Raw genomic sequence first — 21,700 nt, forward strand, 5'->3', positions numbered from 1 at the left:
AGACTGGTGAATACTTTACTGCAACATAACTATGAACAACTAGAAAATGTTGCTGATTATCAGAGTATCATACTAAATTGTTATGATTCTAACTGAATATACCATAGATTCTGCTTTTTTTTAAGAGGCAGTGCCAAAGAGTGGAGGAAAAATTGTTCATGTTATTGTAGTTCAACTACTAAGCAGCTAGAGGGTGCTAATCTTGAATCTTAACTAATGCACTTTTAACACACATTTCAATTAGAAACATGGGATGCTATTGTAAAACTACATCAATTAGAGACTACCAATCAAAGGGCACTACACACCCTGCAAAAGCTAACAGTGACAACAATTTCTACCAAAGCCCAACAGGTGGAGCAATGGTAGTATTAGGAACAAAGGTGTTCTTTATATGCAAAGTAGCAATAAAGAAAAAAACTTTTATAAACTAAGAGCAGATTTAAGAAAGATACTTTAACCACAGCATTCCAAAACGACAGAGCTTAGCATTAACAAGCTGTGACTAGATGGAATTTTTATCACTGACTGGAATTCACATCATAGGTAAGAATGGGTTCAAGAGGGGCGAAAACTAACACAACAGCTGTGCTGCTGAGTGGTACTCAAGACCCTGACTGTGCATTCTGCTTTCTGAGCGTGTGTGTGTGTGTGTCTGCTTACACTTACATGAATGTAGAATGGCACAGGAAAAAATATTTCACATTAGAAAAAACAATGTGATCAGATGACCCTAAATCATTTTTGCCAGTTTTGTTTCATCATGAAATGTCATCACAATTCAACTTGATTCAATTGATTTGATGAACAATGGTTTTCAATAAACCAGGACAAAGACATAAAGGAACGCTTTGTTAGCTTTTGTGTTTGGCTCCTGGGACTCCCCCTAGCGTGAATTCCCCTATTGTAAATTAGTGTAAAATTAAAAACTTTGATTTCACTCTCATGGGTTTTTAACAAGGGTTTTGTTTTATGTAAATTTGTGAAACATTTTTTTTTTGTTATTCCATACTGTTCAATTTGTTATTCACCCACTTCTTTGTGATGCTTTCAAACCGTAGCCATCTGCAAAGTGGCTTACAAAGCGGCATTTGGAACATCAACGTAGCCACTTCAATAAGAACTATGTGTATTTTGAGAATGTCTTCCAATCTGTTCTTCAAGCTAAAAAGTTAGCTTCCACTGACACATCGAGTGATAGGATGCACAACGGACATCTACCTGTGTTTGTGAGATTTATTTATTTATATTATGTGAGAGATTTTTAGAAAGAGCTATTCTGTTTGCTCTGGCTATATGGAGCCATGACTGGCAAAACATTTTTAATGACCTGACCCAGTATTTTGGGAAGGAAAAAAAGAATGATTTGCACATGAGCAAAGTTGTTATTACTAAAGCAAGTGGCCCATGGTTGAACAACACATGGGCCGGGTAAGCAGGTTTGCTGTTGTTAACCCTGCGCTAACAACACCTCACTGTATCATTTACAAACCAGCACTGTTCTTCAGTGCTGTGTGAGAAAATTAAAGACCTAATTGATAAGGTGATTAAGCTTTTAAACTTTATTATTACGAGTTCCAGAAATAATTCCTTCCACCTACATTGAATACAGTGAATCGTTATGATTTCTTCCCTGAACATCATCAAAAGCCATGACAGGAACAGGCTCTAGTACTGAACAAGGATCAGTGTCTTTCATCCCAACAACAGAGCATTATACCAAATTCATGCCTCTTGTTTTAACTCACTGCTGTCTGTTTCTGTACCGAAAGATAATTAAATTCAAATTTCACACCAGCATATATATAAAATCAGCTCTCCATGCGCATGAGGGAATACTACCGTGGATATCAGAATCTGTGGATGTTCATGTCTCTTATAGGAAAAGACATAGTATTTGCATATAATTTTGTACATTCTGCCATACTCTAATTCATCTCTAGATTACTAATAACTCCTAATACAATTCACATGCTGCAAACGGATATTATACTCTGTACATGTTCAGTACAAACACAAGTAACCAATGAAGGAGACATTGGGCAGACAATATTAAAGAGAAGTTAAATAATTTGGGACCTTTGCTTTGGAGAAATATACTCTCAAACTGAGGTGCAAAATATCCACTATATACACAGCAGACTTTAAAATGAGACAGAATTCTGCTTATGGCTTTAACTCCTATGAGACAAGGGTATGAACAGGAGGAAAGTAAGACAGAGAAATGCAGACACAGAAAAGAAAAGACAGAAGGAGAGAGAAATCAGTGAGGGGAGACAGAGAGACAGAGAAAAAGAGAGAGAGAGACTTGAGAGGAATGCATAGGAGGTCACATTCCTGACTCCACTGCTGTGGCTTGCCCCATGTTCAACTATGCCTTCAAAACAGGCAGAATTACTCAAGAGCCTGCACTTCTGCACAAACAAAAGTGGATCTTTTTCAATGGGTATACGGGTGCCAGAGGGTCTTAGGATAAGATGGTCACTGAGACTAAACTCATTAGCCTTCCAAACTTTGTCATCACTCACTAGGCTTAATGTGTACTATTTTCTCAAACCACAGATATCGGATTTTAGTGAAAACACCCGTGAACTCTTCAGTAAGTTCAATGTGTTTTGAAAATCGCATTTCAATACCAAAAGATATAATCTTGTGGCTAACAAAAGGTCTTAAAACAACCAAAAATTTGATTCTTTCAGTGGCTGTCTAGTGCACTAGAACAATGTGAATGTTTCAGCGAGTAAGTGCCCTGTAATTTAACAACACTTGAGAAAAGGTGCGGGCTAACCTCTTTAGGGAAAGAGATTATGGTTAATCAGTGGGAACTGGCTTAAAACTGACATGCATGGTCCCAGTTCAGTAAAAGGAAAACTTAGCAAACCCATGATGGCATGAGAGTGCAAAGCAGGAAAGTGAGCTGAGCACAGTCAGCAAGGCTGCTGTAAGTGACCCCAAGACTTGAACAGGCCTAGGTTTATAGGGTCATGCTTGTGTGGCCATGAATTGCACACAGCATGTTCTGGGAGCCTAAGGGCACCAAGGTTCGAGCACCTGCCTTTGTCAGTCCATGTGCACAAGTGTAACAACTAATAAGTGCTCTCCAGGTGGTCAGGACCAGACTATAAAAAACATATATAAAATACTGGCAATGGCAAATGTTAAGCTATGGGATTTTTAGGTTTCTAAATATCACAATATATGGCATCTTAACCAAGGGTATTCACGGTAGCATTAATTTTTTAAAAATCTGTTAGTTAGCTGATATGGGAGCATTTCTGATAAAATACAATATTATATACATATATTATATATAAACTAATTAGTCTTTAAGCATTCATTAATGGCTAACTTACAGATGCTTTTTTCCACAATAATTAATAATCATTAGTAGTTTAATTTAATGTAAAACATAAGTTTGTGCAAAAGTCTAACAAACATCAAGTAAAATCAATGGCACTTGGCACTCACAGAACTTCCCAGGTCTTATGTTTTATGTTAGACATTACAGTAAGCACATGGTTGAACTTAAATCACAAAAGAAAAAGGGCATCTATGATGATACACCCCAGTCTAGCCCATATCCAGTGGCGACAGCAGGAACTGTAGAGCAGCAGTCAGAGCACTGGCGACATGGCCAGGACACTGTGAGCCACTGTGACCGAACAGCTGGCCAAAACGAGCAGCAAATCTTACCAGGAGACGCCTGCCTCTCAACCCCCCTGGTTGAAAATAAACCCATGTCTTCAAGACCATAGGAATCATGGAGGAGCTTTGGTGTCTAGACTGTGCAGATTCCACAAGTTCCAGCCAAAAAAAAAAGAAAAAAAAAAAAAGAAAAAAAAAAAAAGTGAAAAACACCAGGGTCCTCTCCGCCACAATCCATACATGTTCAGCACAGCTGATGGCCCCAAAGAGAAGCTGGGCACAGAGCTAACACAAAGCTAAGTGTGCTGGAAAAACACACATCAGACTAAAATCTTAGGCACCTGAATCTTGATAAATGTTTTTTTTTTCTGTTATGATTAATTGCCACCCCACCCCAAACACTAATGCAGAAATTGATCACATATGTATGATAATGTAAGACTGCATGATCCGAGATCATTTTCCAAGCATTTTGGGAATACCTCAACTTTTAGTTTTGTTTTTTTAAGTGTACAAACATGCTTTACTTTAATAAAATAACTAACTGATTGTTTATGTTTTGTGTTTCTTCTCATTTTAGCCCATAAAAGAAGCCATCAATCAAATATATGCCTGGTCCAAGTGATTACTTATTGAAGTGCAATGAAACAATGACCATAGTTAGTGACGATATACATCTCACAAATTATTTAGATAAACATTGATTTTCTGGAAACATGTTGGCAGAAAAAAAAAATATTAAAAAACTTTCTCAACAAGCCTACATTCTGTACACTCTGAAAATGTGTTAGTGTCAAGAAACGTTTGTAACCTATTCTGAAATTTTTATACTAACGCTTAAAATATAATTATATAAATAAAAACAATATTTTATTTTCAAACATTGTTCTTTAAGGAACCAGAAATGGATTTTCTATGGCACCCCATGAAGCTGTCATATATTTAGCTTACATTAGAATAGAAAAGTGTAGGAAATATAGGTTGTCCATCACAAAAATAGTATTCTGGTTTCTCCTAAAACAGTTCTTTGGATTGAGTTTCAAACACAAACAGTAAACAGGTTGCACTTAATGGATCGACTACGAGTGTCTATATTGCAGTTCTAAAGAATCCTATTTGGCACCTACATTTTTATGAGCGAATAACATCACAGTGCTTCAATGGATGCAGCACACATACAAATGTGCAGTCAGGCAGGTCTTTGCTTGTCCTACAGCACAGTATGTGGAGTCTTAACCTGCTTGGTGAGAGACGACTCCAGCCAGAGGAGGCTCCATAACAAGACTTGGATCACATTGCTAACCCGGCCCTACTCTCACTCAGTGACTCATATCCCCTGCAAATCATCCGGCTCCATTTGAGAGAATAGCATTAAAAGACAACAAATATAATCCCATCATTGACCTTCTTGCCAAATTACAAGAGCCAATGTGCTCACTCTGCTTACTCACAGCTGGCAAGATTTTCTGTTATTCTGCCAACCCACCCCCAACTTATCAGACCTCTGTTGCGCAAGAAGACTCATTGGAATCCAAGAATCTGAGATCTTTCTGCCTGCTGTGACAATGGTCGTGTTATAGGAAGGAACTGCTGAGGACAGTCAGGCTTGGTATGCCACAAAAACAAAAATGGAGTCAGCTCAGACCCTGTTATCACTGGCCCACACATCCAGGTCACAGATTGATGTGGCTGTGCATCCTAGGGCAGGACATAGTTATTCATATTTGCTAAAAAACTAGGGATTCACCAATTTTGAATTCATTGGGACAATTCGATAACTGATCATTAGCACCTTGGAGTAGCCGATACCAATATTAAAAACCAATAATTTTATCTTTTTGTATTTAAAGCAAATTCACACTGGATTAAAACACATCAACTTATTTTTAGGTTAGGTTGTCATAGGACAAGCCCTTTCTTTAGCATTTGTACATATTTATTTCATCTTTTAAGTTTATTTGCTGTAGTTCCTTTATATTTTTATCAAAGGTTGCGGGTTCCACATGAATAGTTTTTAGAGGGGCACTAATTAGTGCGGCACCGGGTTTGTATTGGAGAGTGAGGGAGAGAGAGGCATATAGCATCTCCGAAGGAGACAGAGAGTTTCAGTGAGTGTTTGTAATCGTTTATAATCGTTTATAAATTCGTATATAAATAAATTTAGTTTATATATCGTATATAAATAAATTCAGAATCTGAATGTCCCTTTATCTATTTTTGTGTGCTTTATATATTAAGGGCTCCTGCATTATGGTGGCTTAGAGTATCTTTTTGTTGCTTAACCTGCTGTTTGTGAATGTGTGTGTGTGTACAGAGCATCGCTGATATTTTACATTAGTTTTCACCACGGAGAAATTTATTCCCTGAAACTGTTCTCTGCAGAAAGTGTGAAAAACGTCCACATGGCAGACATAGTTGTGTATTTACAGGCGTCAGAGCATATTTGCAAGCACAAAAAAGGTGCCAAGTTATCGGTTGTAATATTGGGTAAAATTCCAATATTGGAAAGATGTCAATAACTAAAAAACAAAATCCACATATCGGCAAATAATATATTGGCTGCAGATATATCATGCATCACTACTAAAAATATATTTACAGAGGTTTTGGATTTAACTTAAATTGTTTATTATAAAGACCACACTTTCTTGTTTAAATTTCAAACGCAGCAGAACTGTTTTAATTCCATCTGAAATTATTTAATAAAAATACTACTTTATGATGTACCATTTTGACATGATAAAATCTAATGTGATATGCTTAGCCTGTTATATGTAATAAACAATGTGCCACCACATATAAAATAACAAATAAATACATTATTTCTTGCTAAACAACAAAGAAGTTGTGCAATCATGAGCACGCTGCAAAAGAGCAAGCTTCCTTAAAGCAAATAATAATTCATTGTAGCAGTCCATGATGATGAATAATAATAACTAACTAATAGTAAACATTTTTTCAATATTAATGTAATTTGTTCTACTGTAAATTACTCACCATCATCAATTTACACATTTTGCAGCTACATTAACATGTGTTAAATGCAGAATGCAAATTATAGAGGCAAGCAACAGGGAACATTTTAGAAACTGAAGCCTTACCGTGAACTGCAAACACATTGCAGTGCTGAGAGCCATGCCGTGATGAATCCCGCTTCCCGCCACCTTTGATGAAGTTTAAAGCATGAAGACTGGGTCTCCTCTGTTCCCCAACAAACTTTGCTGGCTGCTGCCCCATAAGGGCAGGTTGCCAGGCCGTAGCCGGGAAGCACAGCTGATGCCAGTTACAGTCTTTGAAGGAGGCAAATGGTAGATTGAAATCGAGTTGAAGGGAAACAGTTTGGCACAGGCCACCTCAGCAAGCGTGCCTTTCGTCAGTGTGGCTGGTGGCTGGAGCAGCAAGGTGAGAGACAAACTCCAGACCTCCTCTGACACCAATGTAGTGTTTTCCTTTGTCCACCAGCGTGGCAAGGCAGAACCCGCACCCTGATTTTTGATAACTCTTGTCCGTATCATATATTAACTGATGCACTGTTGATGTCGCTGGGGGTCCTGGAACCTCACACTTAAACCTGAATAAATCTGCACTGTGGTGCATATAACCAAACCAATATTGAATAAAGCTACAAAGCTAAGAGTAAAAACATTCTGCTCAGTGTTGGTGAGAAGATCAATAATCGGCTGGATTATCAGGAAAAGATAAAATAAAACTCTGCACGGCCACTGAGGTAATGTTAGACCATATATTGATAATCAAATCCTGAAGGCACTTAGGCAAGTATGAGGCAGATATAAGGACCCTGATAACTGGGGAAGATCATCATTGCTCCTCAGCAAAAAGTCTTTGAGAGGCACCAAGGCTTGCAGAACTTGTGATAAACAACTGTTTACTTAGAGAGAACATTTATGTACTGTACGTAAGAAAAGTTTGATTGACAGTTGCATGTATTTAGTAGTTGTTTTGGTTTGCCTTCCGTATTAGGCTGTATCTTAGGCACTTAGAGTAAGGCACTTCACAGTAAACCCAAATAATTTATAATAATTTCACATCTTAAAGGGTCAAAAGACTCCGAGCTTGATTGCAGTAAATAGTGAACTCCGAGTAAGTAGGAGGAACATATTATTAATCTCTGTGGAACTATTTGTGATAGAGGACAGGTTATGTCTCTCAACTGAACAACTGGTTTGTTTTTTGTACCTATCAAAGGACTGGTTTTCTACCTTAAGTGAGGACTTTGTCTTTGCAGAAGGATTGGCTATGGCTCTCAGGAGAGGGACGTGTTTATTTATATCTGTTAACCCAAGAGTTCTAACATTTTGTAAGACTGACTAACATTCAAAAGGAGAGAACTAGTTATTTGCCTCAAAGCAGAACTGGTCATGTCCCTCAAGGGAAGAATCTGAGCTTCATCTCAAGGTAGAAATGGTCATTTGTCTCAACAGAGAATATATTTTCTTTATATATTGTGGTAATATTGCAGTAGATCAGTTCGAGTTACTACACAACCCACCGGCGACCGAATACTGCAGTCAAGGCTTATTTCGTAGTGTGACAGAGAACTTAGCTTCTTGTTGGGCAACGAGTCTCGACTTTAACAACAACAGGTTTCCTCAGCCTCAGTTGTGAAGTTGTGCAGCAGCTCCCGAGCGGCGGTTGGAAGCATGTCTCATGAGTGAGGATCGACCCTTGGCTCAAACCACTTCACCCACACCATCAGTTTTTAATTCAGAGCCAAATTCCTCCCCTCACCTTCCGCATCAGGGGATTTTTTTTCTCTCGTCCGAACTGGAGCCGGACTCCAGAAAGTTCAGCTCCTCGGTTCAGAGCCTCGACCTGCGGCTCTCTGCAGCACCAAAGTGTCCGTTAACCCCGAAAACAACCCGCCTCCATACAGACACAAAATTGAGATATAAACACACCCAGTGTCCTTTCGTATTTCTCCGTCTTTAAACCTTTAACGAGGGATAAATATCTACCGAGCAGTCGTCGACGCAGGGGCCGCCATGTTTCCGTACGCAAGGTGGGTTGGTTTCTCGTTTTGCGTTTGACGTCACACAGCGCATTTCTTCCGCCAACAGAGACTAGGGCCGCACTCCAAACGAATTCATTCGCCCTACACAGTGCACTGCGAAAATGATTCTACTATGGATTATTCCCGTCAAAGATTCTGCACCTAACGCTAGTTAAGGAGTTAACTGAATATTATGCATTTCTAATATACAAATAATATACAACTTTGGCAAAGAAGCCGATATTTTATAACCCACAGGTAGTGGACTGTTGCACGGAGGGAGCAGGGACAGGTTTGAGACACATCCCAACACAATGACAAAATATATCTTAATTAATAGATTTCTTAGTTAATTTATATAGAAAAAATGTATATAGTTTATAGTACTTCATATTTAAAACTAGGGACATGTTCATCTACATATAAGCGATGTAGGGAGCAAAGAGCTATTGAAATGGAACCAAAAATATATCTAATTTTAAGATTTTATAGGGAATAAAATTATATTGACACTAGGTGCTGTCTGGTTTTACTACATTGCTACAAATATTGCACTTTTTTACGATGTAGATTACTTGCAATAATTTTAAGATTTAATCTTTTTGGGGACACAAGAGGGCAGTACTATGACAAAAACAAATAATCTAATCTTACACTGTCCTCTTGTGGTAAATTACTGATATTATGTATATACACTTCTATACTTTTTAATATTACTAGATCTATTGCACGTTTGTATCTTCTACTCATATCTAGTACCAATATCCTGCACACTGAACCAATTAAAATCTTGCAAAGCAGTCATTTATTGGACATAGATTACAACAACAAATATTCCTCTACATACAAAAATTCTACAGTGTATCAAAATCACATATAGATAGAGAGCTCTAGTAAGAAGCACACTAAGAGGTGGTGAAAGGAAAAAGATGTCTAAAGAATTTAATACCTTTTTAAAACTACCTCAATATATTCAACATTACATATAAGTATGCAGAAGGCACACGAAAGACCATTGGTCATTTAGGATAGTAAATAGTCTAAATTTGTACTGTAGACATCAAGACCCGTTTCCTATCACCACCACTATAAAGAAATACGAGTTGCATATTCCTCTACAAAACAAATTTCACCAACCCAGACTGCATAAACTTCCCTTACATTTTAATGCATTAATTATGCAGATATTTAGGAAATTGCTGGAATTTCCTTTTAACATTTGTCTCAGTCAAGTTACATGTAAGCTGCATCCAGAGTAGTGGGAATTGGTCCAAGATCACTGTTCAGAAGAAAGTTATGTGGCATGATGCTGTAAGAACTGAGGATAATTTAGAAATTGAAGAAAATTAACTGTCTCTTTGTTTTCAGTTAGAAACGAGTCATATAACTCACATTGGTGAAAAGGTGGAATACAACACAGAAGGTAGAAAAATGCAGGCTTTGTCTCACATCCTCACTGTCTCTCACTTTTATAACCAAGTTGTTTGTTCTCTTCCCTGTTGAAAACATCTTTCTCCATGTTGTAAGTCTGCAGACATCTTGAAAATGGTTTGCTCAGAGTCTACAAGGCGTTACTTATATTTACAGCATTGTCTACTAGCACTCTAACCCTCTTGCTCAAGAAGTCGCTGCCGTGTCTCCATCACAATATCTTCCATGGTCTCTGGTTTCAAGATATCCTTGATCTGTAAAATGAAACAAACAGCACACAGTCATAGTAAATAATCATATTCCAAGCATACATAATCATCAACTTTGGGCTTTACCCAGTGAAACTGAGAAATCATGCTTTGTGGAATACATTACTTGAGTGCAATATTTCAAATAGGTTGACTCAGGCACAGAATGTACTTGTGCTGACGCTACTGCTAAAAAAAACATTTTTATAGTTCCCTTCAAATTTTAAAAGTTCATTCATACTATTAAGAAAACAAAATGAAATGTTTCAAAGAATTATAGCTCATTTTAAAGCATAGTACAGATACAAGTACCAGAGTGTTGTCAACCAATACTCAAGAATTCAGTATCCATGATGGTTTTAGGAAAAACAAAGTGAGATCACACATTTTCTATTAAGCATTTTCCAAAAATATTATGGTCTGTTTTCAGTATTCAGTATTACCTGGTGGGAAAGGGATGATTCGTAGCAGTAGAGTACGCTAGTGTCATACAAAAGCACTTTGTGGGCTGCAAGGGCCAGCAAACAATTCCTCAGCCTAGAAATGACCTCCCGATCTGCCAGAGGAACAGGCTGATACAACAGGATTATGGTTAGGATTGATTAAAAATACATACTGGGGACTTAGAATTAATTCATTATAATTCAAATTCATAAAATTCACTCAAAGCGAAATTTATAAAAATGATATAACAATAAAGGAAAAGTTAGAGCTAAAAGCTGTTTACAATTCAATACAGGTTTTGCTACTGAATAGAGTCTTATCATTTTATATGAGATATTTCAGTATTAAAATATCCATGTCCAAATACACAATATGACCAAATATTGTTACATTCTTGTTTCGAGTATCTTAAGTAGCTGAATTTACTATTTATAATGGGTGTTTCCAAATGTTTAACTGTACTGCATAAGATTATTGCCAATTTGATTCATAATTATACATTTAAAAAACAACAACAAAAAAACAAACAATTTAACACAGTTCTAAATCCATGATCTGCAAGAACACAATTCAACCATGCATGATCTGCTCTATATTAGATGTTCTTCTCACCTCCAGGCTTGTGTAGTACCCTCCTGCCTCTTCATCCAACTGACTTGGTGTAGGATACAGCCAAATGAAGCCATTGTTGCCCAGAATTATAGATGCTCCACAAGGCAAATTGTGGAAATGGCTTTTCTGTCTCTTGACAAGCGAGGGTGACACTTGCACCAATACACCCTGTCCAAGCTAAGAGAAGGAAATACACACAGATGTTTACCTTTAATAATGGATCAGAAAGCTTGTAGTTAGGGCTAGTTAAAAAGCTCTCCACTGTATACTACTAAGCAGAGCAGAACTCAAAACCATTCTGTACAAATTACTCGTTAAATTGTCACTACAGTGTTAGTGAATAAACAATTAACTATATATCCATATTATGCCATCGTCTTTTTTTTTTTATCTGTAGTGAATATTTATATAACATTATGGTTCAGTTTTAGAATCTGGTTGCATTTTCTGCCTCACACATAATCCCAACTGTCTAGGATTTTGAGGTCTGTTCTGTCTGGTCTGTGCATGGCCAGCCCATTGTTTTGAGAAAGCAAAAGATGAATGACACATACTTAACCCTTTTGACTGGTGGACTCTCTTTTAATGTGTACTATATTAATGTGATAGAAGCTGTATTATCATATTTATACAGCACGTTACTCATGGACTCCCAATATAATAGATGTTCATACCTTGCCATATTTTAAGCTGCGAGTGTGAAGTGAAAGTGCTCCATCAGAAAATACAGACTGTACCTCTGCCTTAAATAAGTCAAGGAAATCCTTATACATTCAGAAGTGACGAACAAACATAAAAAGGTGAAGTGAAAAGGGCACAACTGGTAAAGCATCAATACATTTTATGAATATATTACTACATTTAGGATACACTTATAAGGTCCCCCTCTTGAAGATAGTCTCTCATGGCAAGCTCATCCTCTGCTGATCGCCTTCTCTAAGACATAAGCATTCAACATATTTAAAAAACAACAACAATCTGTATATTGGATCAATAAGCAAATAAAAATGACTAATGCATTAAAATAAAAAAATAATCAGTGCTCACCAACTCTCCGCCAGGAAGATTCACTGAGGATAGGAGAAGCACAGAGTCCAGCCTAGAGTTGGTCTCCACTTTCCATCGTTTCTGCTGTACCTACATTAAGAGACATCAAGCATTCTTGTTAGATCCATTAAGTTTTCTTTATTCTATTACTTTGTGTTATAACTTTATGCAAGCTATAATGCGCAAAAAAAAAGGGTTCTGACAATTCCTTGAATCAATCATACAGAAGCACTTTCTAAGGTCCCCACAAGTCACACATTCTCAAGCGAAATCACAAGGGCTGGACATGCCCACACAAGTCATATCTGGTGTGCCAGCAATGATATGTTGCCTTTTCAGTGTGAATGTAGATTTATTGATGCACATGCTGGGAACAATACCCCAGTCTGCTGAACAAAACAGGCCCATTTGTACCACATGTACCAGTAGAACGCATAATGGCCAACAAAGTTAACAAAAATTACATACCTCTGTTATCCTGCCAACTATCACATCACCAACTTCACCATTGAACCTGAAATTAAAAATGACAACGTATATATAGTCAAGTACACATTTGTTAAATTACACATAACTGGCTCTATCATCAGCAAAAAGCTTACCTTGTCTTGAGAGGTCTCACACAGATCAGCTTATTTACCCGTTCAACTTCCCCAGCTACTGAGGCTGTGAGCTTCTCGTCGTCCAGGTATGTTCCATGACCCCTAAACAAGAGTGATTTTGAGAAATGTTTGATAGTTTTACCTGCTTTTTTTTTCTGTGATTTAACAGACATGGATTAATACAAAGACAATACATTTATTTTTAGAGAGTCAGTCTAATAATGACATTTTAATTTAAATGTTCCACTTCTTTCAGAGTACCATAAATATGTACTCAAATACATATCTGCACTTAAAAGCAAATGCATATATATATATAAAAAACACAGAAAAACATAAATAAAAAAAACCAGAGACCATTAAAAGTTTCTGTTGGTCCCTTGGGGGTGTCCAATAGTTCATAATGATGTTGTGATTTCCTGTATAACTGTACAAAGGACTCTAAATGTTTTATGGTTGGTGACTCGTTATAAATTTGCCTTTGATATATTCTAATATTACATATATGTACAGTAACGTTAGATAAATCAGTGATATACAGGAAGAAAACAAGCTACCACGACGATTTGTTTATTTGTGCTAGCTAAAGCTATTATAGCTACATTAATTCGCAAGTAATGAGAATTAGGAGGAATATCAGCAGTCATCCTGCATGCCAACAGAGATGTGATCTGAAATGTACCGGTTGCTGTTAGACTCTATTTTGGCGGTATTTACCTCATAAAACCCGTGTCAGCCGTGATCAGTTCTCCTGGAACAACCAGATGATTGTGGTCGGTGCTGGAGCGAGAAGCCGAAACAGAGATTTGTTTTCGGAAACTCGGTAATCTCATGTCCACAGCCATGTCAGCTTCCACACATGAGGTTATTATTTCTAAAATGGTTGAGCTTTTCTTCGTTGAAATTCAGAAAACGTTCTGCTGTGACTACCGCCATCTATGGAGAGTAGGGTGAACCATAGCTTGATAAACCAATCAGCCAGAACATTTTTTAAAAAGGTACAGCAAGTGTGCATTAAGTGAGGATTACCACCAAAAAGCAGCAACCTAAATGTACAAAATTCATAATCACTTTTACATTTTTCTATAGCTTTACATGAGAAATAAAACAGCTTTGCAATCACTAAATGAAACAGTATATTCTCCACGGTGCAGCTCACCCATATACAGTAGCCATTTTTAGGACATAGAGTAAACCATGTTTCATGGCAGTTTTATCACATGAAGTAGAATCTTTGACACAGCATAATTGCTTCCTTAAAGAGGAATTCAGGAATTAGCACGTAATGTTATTCACTATGTTTTGGTTGCTTATCAGATTGAAAACCCCCACCCCACAAATTGATGTGATTGGTTCTAGGAATCTGAATTTGGACCATTGAAAAGCAGAAATCTTCCGCTATATGACTATTTCATTCATACGGAGCCCCTAAAGGGACTGGGGGAAAAATAAAAAAACACTATTGATTTTGCGTTCCCTCGCAAATAGTTTTGCGTTCCCTCGCAAAATGCATTGCACTCATTTGCAAATGTTTTATGATACACAATTGTCTTCGTGACTCATTTAACACATCAGGACACTGCAGTTTCCAGGGAAATTCAGCCACTAGAAACAGAGATTATATATGTATTTATTTATCTCTACTAACACACAGTTTCGTTGCCAGTGCGAATCGTTCATACATCTGCAAGGAACTGCCTAACATCAGAGGAAGTCGTGAACAACAAGTGCAAGTCAGAACGCCGTAGCTCCACGTATCTCCATAGTAACAGGTGTATGAGACGTAGGCGGCTTCGAGAAAGAAAGTAAAAGTGTGGACGGCTGGGTTTATTTATTGTTATTGACTGGGGTAGGGGTCAAGCTAAGAATCTTAACGAAAAACCTTTACCAAGCAAAGACTCTCTTAAAAGTCCGGTCATTCAATAACAAGATGGAGGGTGTAAGGTAGTGGCTTAACACACAGAGATCTCAGGGCACGCTGCAGAGACGTGGCTCAGCGCGATGACTCCAGACACGGCTGTGGAGCTAGAGCCGGTCGCTACACCACTTTTACACACATTACTCCAATACACTACCAATAGCTACACATTTATTTATCCCCTTTCTCTCCCACTGTTTGGAAACTGTGTTCACTGTCTGTATCTCTGCACTGTTCCGTAACCTTTGTCCATGCGCTTGCACTTTAAATTTTCTCATCCTCATTTCATAGCAGTTAACAACACAGCACCAAACGTTTCAGTTGGCGCTCCCCAGTAACATATCCATGTTTTCTGCTCAGAAGAGATGCTATGTCTTTATATTTCAGTCCAAGATCAAAGTAAAATTCAACGAGCTGCTCCATAGTTCACCTGACACGCACAGCAAGCACACAATCAACAGCAAGCACAGTACTACGGAGCCCACAAAGTATTTGCGAGGGAACGCAATTGTGTTTGCGAGGGAACGCAAAACTATTTGCGAGGGAACGCAATTATGTTTGCGAGGGAACGCAAAATCAATAGTGTTTTTTTATTTTCCCCCAGACCCTTTAGGGGCTCCGTACATTCATGATACATCTTCAAGCGTAATTCATTCATTCATTCATTATCTGTAACCTCTTATCCAGTTCAGGGTCGCGGTGGGTCCAGAGCCTACCTGGAATCATTGGGCGCAAGGCGGGAATGCACCCTGGAGGGGGCGCCAGTCCTTCACAGGGCAACACACACTCACACATTCACACTTGCGGACACTTTTGAGTCGCCAATCCACCTACCAACATGTGTTTTTGGACTGCGGGCGCACCCGGAAGAAACCCACACGGACACAGGGAGAACACACCAAACTCCTCACAGACAGTCACGTGGAGCAGGAATCGAACCCACAACCTCCAGGCCCCTGGATCTGTGTGACTGCGACACTACCTGCTGCGCCACCGTGCCACCCTTCAAGCATAATATAGACATTTATTATTATTATTATTAGTTAAAAAACAAACTTGGGCCCTTTATCTGACTAGCATTAGTAGCTACATAACCCATAAACCCTTGTAGATTTGTTTTTACCTCCCACCTTCCAGATGCATCATTAGAATGGGTCACAGATGGACAGTGGCACACCTGGTATACCTGGAAAATCATATTACTGATGAATACGTGTATGTCCTTAAATAATGCTTTTTAAAATAACACTTTAGACATTTTCCACTGAGTAAAAAAATGCTGTCACGAGTGAGTGACGTAAGATGTGTGACACTTCAAACCATGTCCTTCGGATATGTTTTTCATCGCTCGTGTACTGTATGAATGGAGTGCTCTGTGCTGTGGGCGTCGCGGGCGGTCATTGGACGAAGCGGCGGAAGTGTTGGGAAATTTCAGAAAATCAACAGAGAACCGTTGAAGCAGCTCAGGGTTTAAAGCTCGAGGGCGACTCAGCCTGCAGAAAGGTAGCGGTAAAGATGTCAGCAATGGCCCGGTCTGCGGTAAAAGACTTCGGTAGAGCGCTGTGTGTGATTACCGGAGCGTCCCGCGGGTTCGGCTGCAGCCTGGCCCGGGAGATAGCGCCGCTGCTCCGACCGGGCTCCGTGCTGTTGCTGGCGGCCAGATCCAGCGATAAACTCCGCGACCTGGAAGACGACATAACGTCGTCGGAAGCGAGTAAAGCCGGGGTGCTGGTCCGCGTTGTGGTCGCAGACCTGGGGCAAAAGGAAGGAGTCGAGAAGGTCGTTAAAGAGGCCAGAGAAGCGTCCGACGATAATATCGACCACCTGCTGCTTTTCAACAACGCAGGTGACTGCTCAGAGAGTAGAAAACAATCCACTTGTTTAAAGACACATTCTATGGGAAAATGATTTTTTTTTTGTTGTCTTTATAAACAAGTGTTTTTTATTCTAGAAGGCGTGTCGTGCAAAATAAACTGTCATTGCAATTGCTGAGCATTTTTACTTTGAAACGACTTAAAGACATTCTCAAACAAGCAAATTTAGTCAGACATGGTTTCTTACATCATAAACCTAAGGAACCAATCACATGAATTTGTGCTGTGGGACTGGGATATCACCTACTGAATAAAGGCAAAATAAATGTAGAATTTTGATGAAATGGGACGAGTGGGTATGGTTCAATCAGTTATCAGTGCATGTAAATACCTTTTAAGAGGATGTGTAGATTATTATTTTTTTTAAATGTATGCTTATAATATTTATAATATATTAAAAATATATTAATGGTCTGTGTCAGACAAATGTGTAAAATTCGTTATTGTGCTGGTAGCAACAAGGGGACACGAGTCTCCTTATTTACTTATTTAAAATGAACTTCTGAGTTTTTATATCTATTGATGGTGTGGTGAAATATATGATACTTGGTTTACTAATTTGCCTTTTATTTAAAAATACAAATTAAATCAAAGCCAAATGTTAAAAATAATGTCGCAGGCATGAGGTAACCTATATATAACTAATTTATATGTTAACTTTATAATCTCTGAGAGGTTTTTAAATCAATCTCTTGTGATGATTCTCTATATTTAACATTAATCTACTTTGAACAACATTTTGCATTTTATTAATATATTTTTGAAAAACTATCTATAAATGTTCAGACATGTATCCTATCTATCTGCTTGAACAATGTAAGTAATATTTCTTTTATTTATTTAATTTTCCCAATAGCTTCTCTTGGTGATGTGTCCCGTTATGCACAAAGCTTCACAGAAATGGCTGATGTAGACTCCTACTTGTCATTCAATGTGAGCTCAGCTTTGTGTTTGACGGCAAATATCCTGGCTGCATTTCCACGTCGCTCAGGCCTGCGGCGCTCTGTGGTGAATGTGAGTTCTCTGTGTGCCCTGCAGCCTTTTCCTTCCTGGGTTCTATACTGTACAGGAAAAGCTGCGAGGGATATGATGTTCCGGGTGTTGGCTGAAGAAGAGCCAGAGCTCAGGGTCCTCAGCTATGCTCCTGGTAAACAAATTAACATTTATAACAAAAATATTGTATATCAAATAATCATATTCAGACACTGCCACTTAATACAGTCTAGTTATACTTTCCATTTACTGGAAAAGAAGTGGTATCTGGAGAAGCTTTTTAGTGTGATTTTATTTTAAAGAATAATTTGAACAAACAGTAATGAGAAGTCAAATACGGTGTGTAGTTGGTAAAGCTTAGAGAGTAAACTGTGGGTTAATTCCCTGCCCGAACCATCACTCTGTGCTACAGAAATAAGTTTGTTATCTTGAGTGATCTAAATTATATTTTGATTGCTGTAAATCCATTTTAAGCTTTATGGTATTATAATATGATGTATGGAATCTAATAACAGATGGTTGGTATGATGTCATTTGCACAATTTGCAGTCATTTATTTGCACTGATTAGCAACATAAACTTTTTTCCTTTAATTGAACTATCCCTTCAGTAGCAGGAACTGCCTGTGATTATATTTTTAACTAAATTAGATTTTATATTGTGATATCATCTGTACTTCTGGAATGTACAAAATACACAAGGCTTATAGAAGCATCACATGCCTTCTATTCAGTAGTAGCCAGAAGCCGGGCTGCTGATTAGTATTAATCTCATTATATTTTCCCAGGCCCGCTGGACACAGATATGCAGCTCCAGGCCAGGACTAGTTCAGCAGAGCCCAAAATGAGAGACACGTTTGCTGACATGCACTCTCAGGGTCGCCTGCTCAGTTGTGAGGAGTCTGTCGCCAAGCTGATTAAGGTCTTACTGGAGGATGACTACCCCTCTGGAGCCCACCTTGACTTTTATGATCTATAGGTTCATTTACAGAAGGAAAATGTACACTGTATTGGAGGTGCACCAATATCAGTCATAGTACTAGCATCACTACTGTGACCTAAAGCAGCACCCTTTAGTAATGGTGTGTATTATATGGCTAAAGTTAAAGGAGAAATCTTATTTCTTCAATGACAGTTCTGTTCTATGAAGTATAAAGTATTTAATTCAGGAATAGTATATAAAAAAAATAATAATTTGGACTTTGTTTCATAAATGTTTTTTTTAAACAAGCATGAGAATACACATCTATGGTTAACAACAGAGAAGTTGGTGACACTTGGAAAGATGGTATTAGTGCATCTCTGTACTAACCCCAGTAGTTGTTACATTCCAAATTAGGCCGGTGATAGGTGTAATAAGTCTCACATTAAGTTTAACTTTACTGTCATCTGTCTGCTGGTTGAATTTGAGTTGTGAAACTTCTCTTTAAAAGTTAAAGAGGAGCACCTGGTGCCTTTAGAACTTTTTAAAAGATTATTTTTCAGTATTTTTTCAAATGTGAAAAAAAGACATCAGGTCTTAAAACTATTATTCTGCTTGGATATTTACAGCTCTCTCCTTAATGCAGTGGTTTTCTATCCTGGTCCTGGTGGTCCATTTCATCTTCCAAATTTCCAGTTACTTGAAATGTATTTGTATCTGAACACTACAAAAACACTTTACTTTTCAGATGTTTACACACTTGGTAGCACTTTGAATGGAGCACTGTCTTATCTTTGTGTATTAAAACATATTTTGGAATTCCATTTCTTCTAAATCTCCAAGTGCACCTTTTCTATACATCTACAGTTCGTTCCTGCTATATTTACCCAAACATATTGCCTTTTTACTCAGTTAAGTCTTATTTTTTTATAATCCACTACTGTCTGTATCTCTTATTCATATCTCGTGTTTGAATGATATTTGTTCAAATATAGTTGTATTTTAAGATAAATATCTATATATAATTTTCATTTTAAGTACTAATTTTCAACAAATTGTTTTGCAGTTATTTTGCAATTATTGTTGCTTGCAGGATCCTAACGCATAAACTGTAATCACCATGTGAATTGTAAATAAATTGTTCTGATTGGATTAAGCAATTCACGTTTTTGACCATTTTAAATTTCATTTCAAGTTCATACCTTCATACATAATTAGTTTAAGCTTTTATATATATATATATATATATATATATATATATACAGGGGATAGACAATGAAACGTAAACACCTGTCATTTTAGTGTGGGAGGTTTCATGGCTAAATTGGAGCAGCCTGGTGGCCAATCTTCATTAATTGCACATTGCACCAGTAAGACTATGTGCATCCAATGGTTCAAACATTGTATCCTGAAGGCGATGCCGTGTATCAGGACGACAATGCACCAATACACACAGCAAGACTGGTGAAAGATTGGTTTGATGAACATGAAAGTGAAGTTGAACATCTCCCATGGCCTGCACAGTCACCAGATCTAAATATTGAGCCACTTTGGGGTGTTTTGGAGGAGCGAGTCAAGAAATGTTTTCCTCCACCAGCATCACGTAGTGACCTGGCCACTATCCTGCAAGAAGAATGGCTTAAAATCCCTCTGACCACTGTGCAGGACTTGGGTATGTTACTCCCAAGATGAACTGATGCTGTATTGGCCGCAAACGGAGGCCCTACACCAGACTAATAAACCAGGTGTTTCAGTTTCATTGTCCAACCCCTATATATATATATATATATATATATATATGTGTGTGTGTGTGTGTGTGTGTGTTTGTGTGTGTATATTGATGTAGCATAGTGGGTAACACTGTCTTCTACATGTATTAATGCCACACTCCATATTAGATATTCTTTCATCTCTGATATGTCACCACTGACTGTAAACACTAAAACATTTGCTGCTTTTTACATCTCTGTTGATCCTCCCCAGTCCTCAGCCTCTGTAGAGAGTCTTGCCAAATGAGACACATGCACACCACCGTCCTTGTCTTCTGTAAACATTTTCTTTCAGTGAGATTATGGAAACATTCATGCCTGTTTGGAATGGTGACACTTTTTTTCCGAAAATCAATCACTGTATGAAGATTTATTTTGCAGAATGTCATATGTGACATGGCCAAAGGTTTGTTCCTTTTTGCTGCAGCAATAGCCTCTACTCTTCTGGGAAGTCTATACAATAGATCAACGAACTAAGGATTTCTTGGTATTTAGTTATGGAAACTATAGTGAACTCATGTACTGATGATGAAAGATAAGGTCTTTATCACAAACTTCACTCTGATGTGTCCTCAAGGTATTTGATAGAGCTTCATCACTCCATCACACAGAAAGTAGAGCCACTGCTTCACATACAATCTGAATGTGTTTTACCCTTCTAGTCCACTCTTGGAATTGGGCATGGTGACCTTAGGTTAATTTGTAGCTGCTCCAGAACATTCTCTTGTACTGTGGGTTAATTTACTCCCATTGTATGCACTGTAAACTGCATGATGTCAGTCCACTATGGCAGAATTGATGAGAGGAAGGCAAATCTAGGCCTATGATTATGATTGATGTAGCATAGCAGGGACTTCATGCTGCCTTTGTGCAGAACACGGGGGTTTAATTCCCTGCATGGGGGTTTCATTCCCTGCTTGGGTAAAGATACCATGTTACGACAATAAGAATCCCTGGGCAAGATTATTGACACTGCATCCACCACTATAATGACTTGATCATTAGTTATTAGTTTTTATACAGTTTTATATAGTTATTAGTTACATTTATATCGCCTTTCTATATACCCAAGGGCACTTTACAATCAACATTGCTCAGAATGCCATTCCATTCAACACTCAATCCACACACACTGGCAAGATACGGCAACCAAACGCACACTGCATACACTCAACATGGAGGACT

The 21,700-nt window shown here is 38.0% G+C and overlaps 3 protein-coding genes across 3 annotated transcripts in view; 1 reads left to right on the forward strand and 2 right to left on the reverse strand.

The window, feature by feature from the left end:
- The window catches only part of abl1 (c-abl oncogene 1, non-receptor tyrosine kinase), a 32,163-nt gene extending 23,512 nt beyond the window's left edge, over positions 1-8,651 (reverse strand). Inside the window, exon 1 of the mRNA XM_066658262.1 lies at positions 6,747-8,651. Coding sequence (XP_066514359.1) covers positions 6,747-6,882 — 136 coding nt within the window. The 5' untranslated portion in view covers positions 6,883-8,651. The remainder of the gene's footprint in view (positions 1-6,746) is intronic.
- An 833-nt stretch (positions 8,652-9,484) lies between these two features.
- Positions 9,485-13,977, reverse strand: exosc2 (exosome component 2). Its single transcript, XM_066660311.1, has 9 exons — positions 13,758-13,977; positions 13,041-13,142; positions 12,907-12,952; positions 12,439-12,528; positions 12,262-12,327; positions 12,066-12,134; positions 11,392-11,568; positions 10,779-10,907; positions 9,485-10,341 (listed from the first exon to the last, which is right to left on the reverse strand). The coding sequence occupies exons 1-9, from the start codon at positions 13,883-13,885 to the stop codon at positions 10,261-10,263; spliced, it is 888 nt and encodes a 295-aa protein (XP_066516408.1). The 5' UTR covers positions 13,886-13,977; the 3' UTR covers positions 9,485-10,260.
- A 2,313-nt stretch (positions 13,978-16,290) lies between these two features.
- Positions 16,291-19,792, forward strand: spra (sepiapterin reductase a). Its single transcript, XM_066660552.1, has 3 exons — positions 16,291-16,804; positions 17,689-17,979; positions 18,613-19,792. The coding sequence occupies exons 1-3, from the start codon at positions 16,318-16,320 to the stop codon at positions 18,801-18,803; spliced, it is 969 nt and encodes a 322-aa protein (XP_066516649.1). The 5' UTR covers positions 16,291-16,317; the 3' UTR covers positions 18,804-19,792.
- Positions 19,793-21,700: the final 1,908 nt, after the last annotated feature.

Source organism: Hoplias malabaricus, chromosome 2, assembly GCF_029633855.1.
Source record: "Hoplias malabaricus isolate fHopMal1 chromosome 2, fHopMal1.hap1, whole genome shotgun sequence".
Taxonomy (NCBI): Eukaryota; Metazoa; Chordata; class Actinopteri; order Characiformes; family Erythrinidae; genus Hoplias; species Hoplias malabaricus.

What these genes read in the sequence shown, in the direction of transcription:
- exosc2 (XM_066660311.1), bottom strand. Translation starts at nt 13,885, where the DNA reads ATGGCTGTGGACATGAGATTACCGAGTTTCCGAAAACAAATCTCTGTT. An exon ending in GTGAGACCTCTCAAGACAAG is followed by an intron (nt 12,953 to 13,040) that starts GTAAGCTTTTTG and finishes TTTTAATTTCAG; the next exon opens with GTTCAATGGTGAAGTTGGTG. An exon ending in GCAGCTTAAAATATGGCAAG is followed by an intron (nt 11,569 to 12,065) that starts GTATGAACATCT and finishes TCCTTCTCTTAG; the next exon opens with CTTGGACAGGGTGTATTGGT.
- spra (XM_066660552.1), top strand. Translation starts at nt 16,318, where the DNA reads ATGAATGGAGTGCTCTGTGCTGTGGGCGTCGCGGGCGGTCATTGGACG. An exon ending in GCTGCTTTTCAACAACGCAG is followed by an intron (nt 16,805 to 17,688) that starts GTGACTGCTCAG and finishes TTTTCCCAATAG; the next exon opens with CTTCTCTTGGTGATGTGTCC. An exon ending in GGTCCTCAGCTATGCTCCTG is followed by an intron (nt 17,980 to 18,612) that starts GTAAACAAATTA and finishes ATATTTTCCCAG; the next exon opens with GCCCGCTGGACACAGATATG.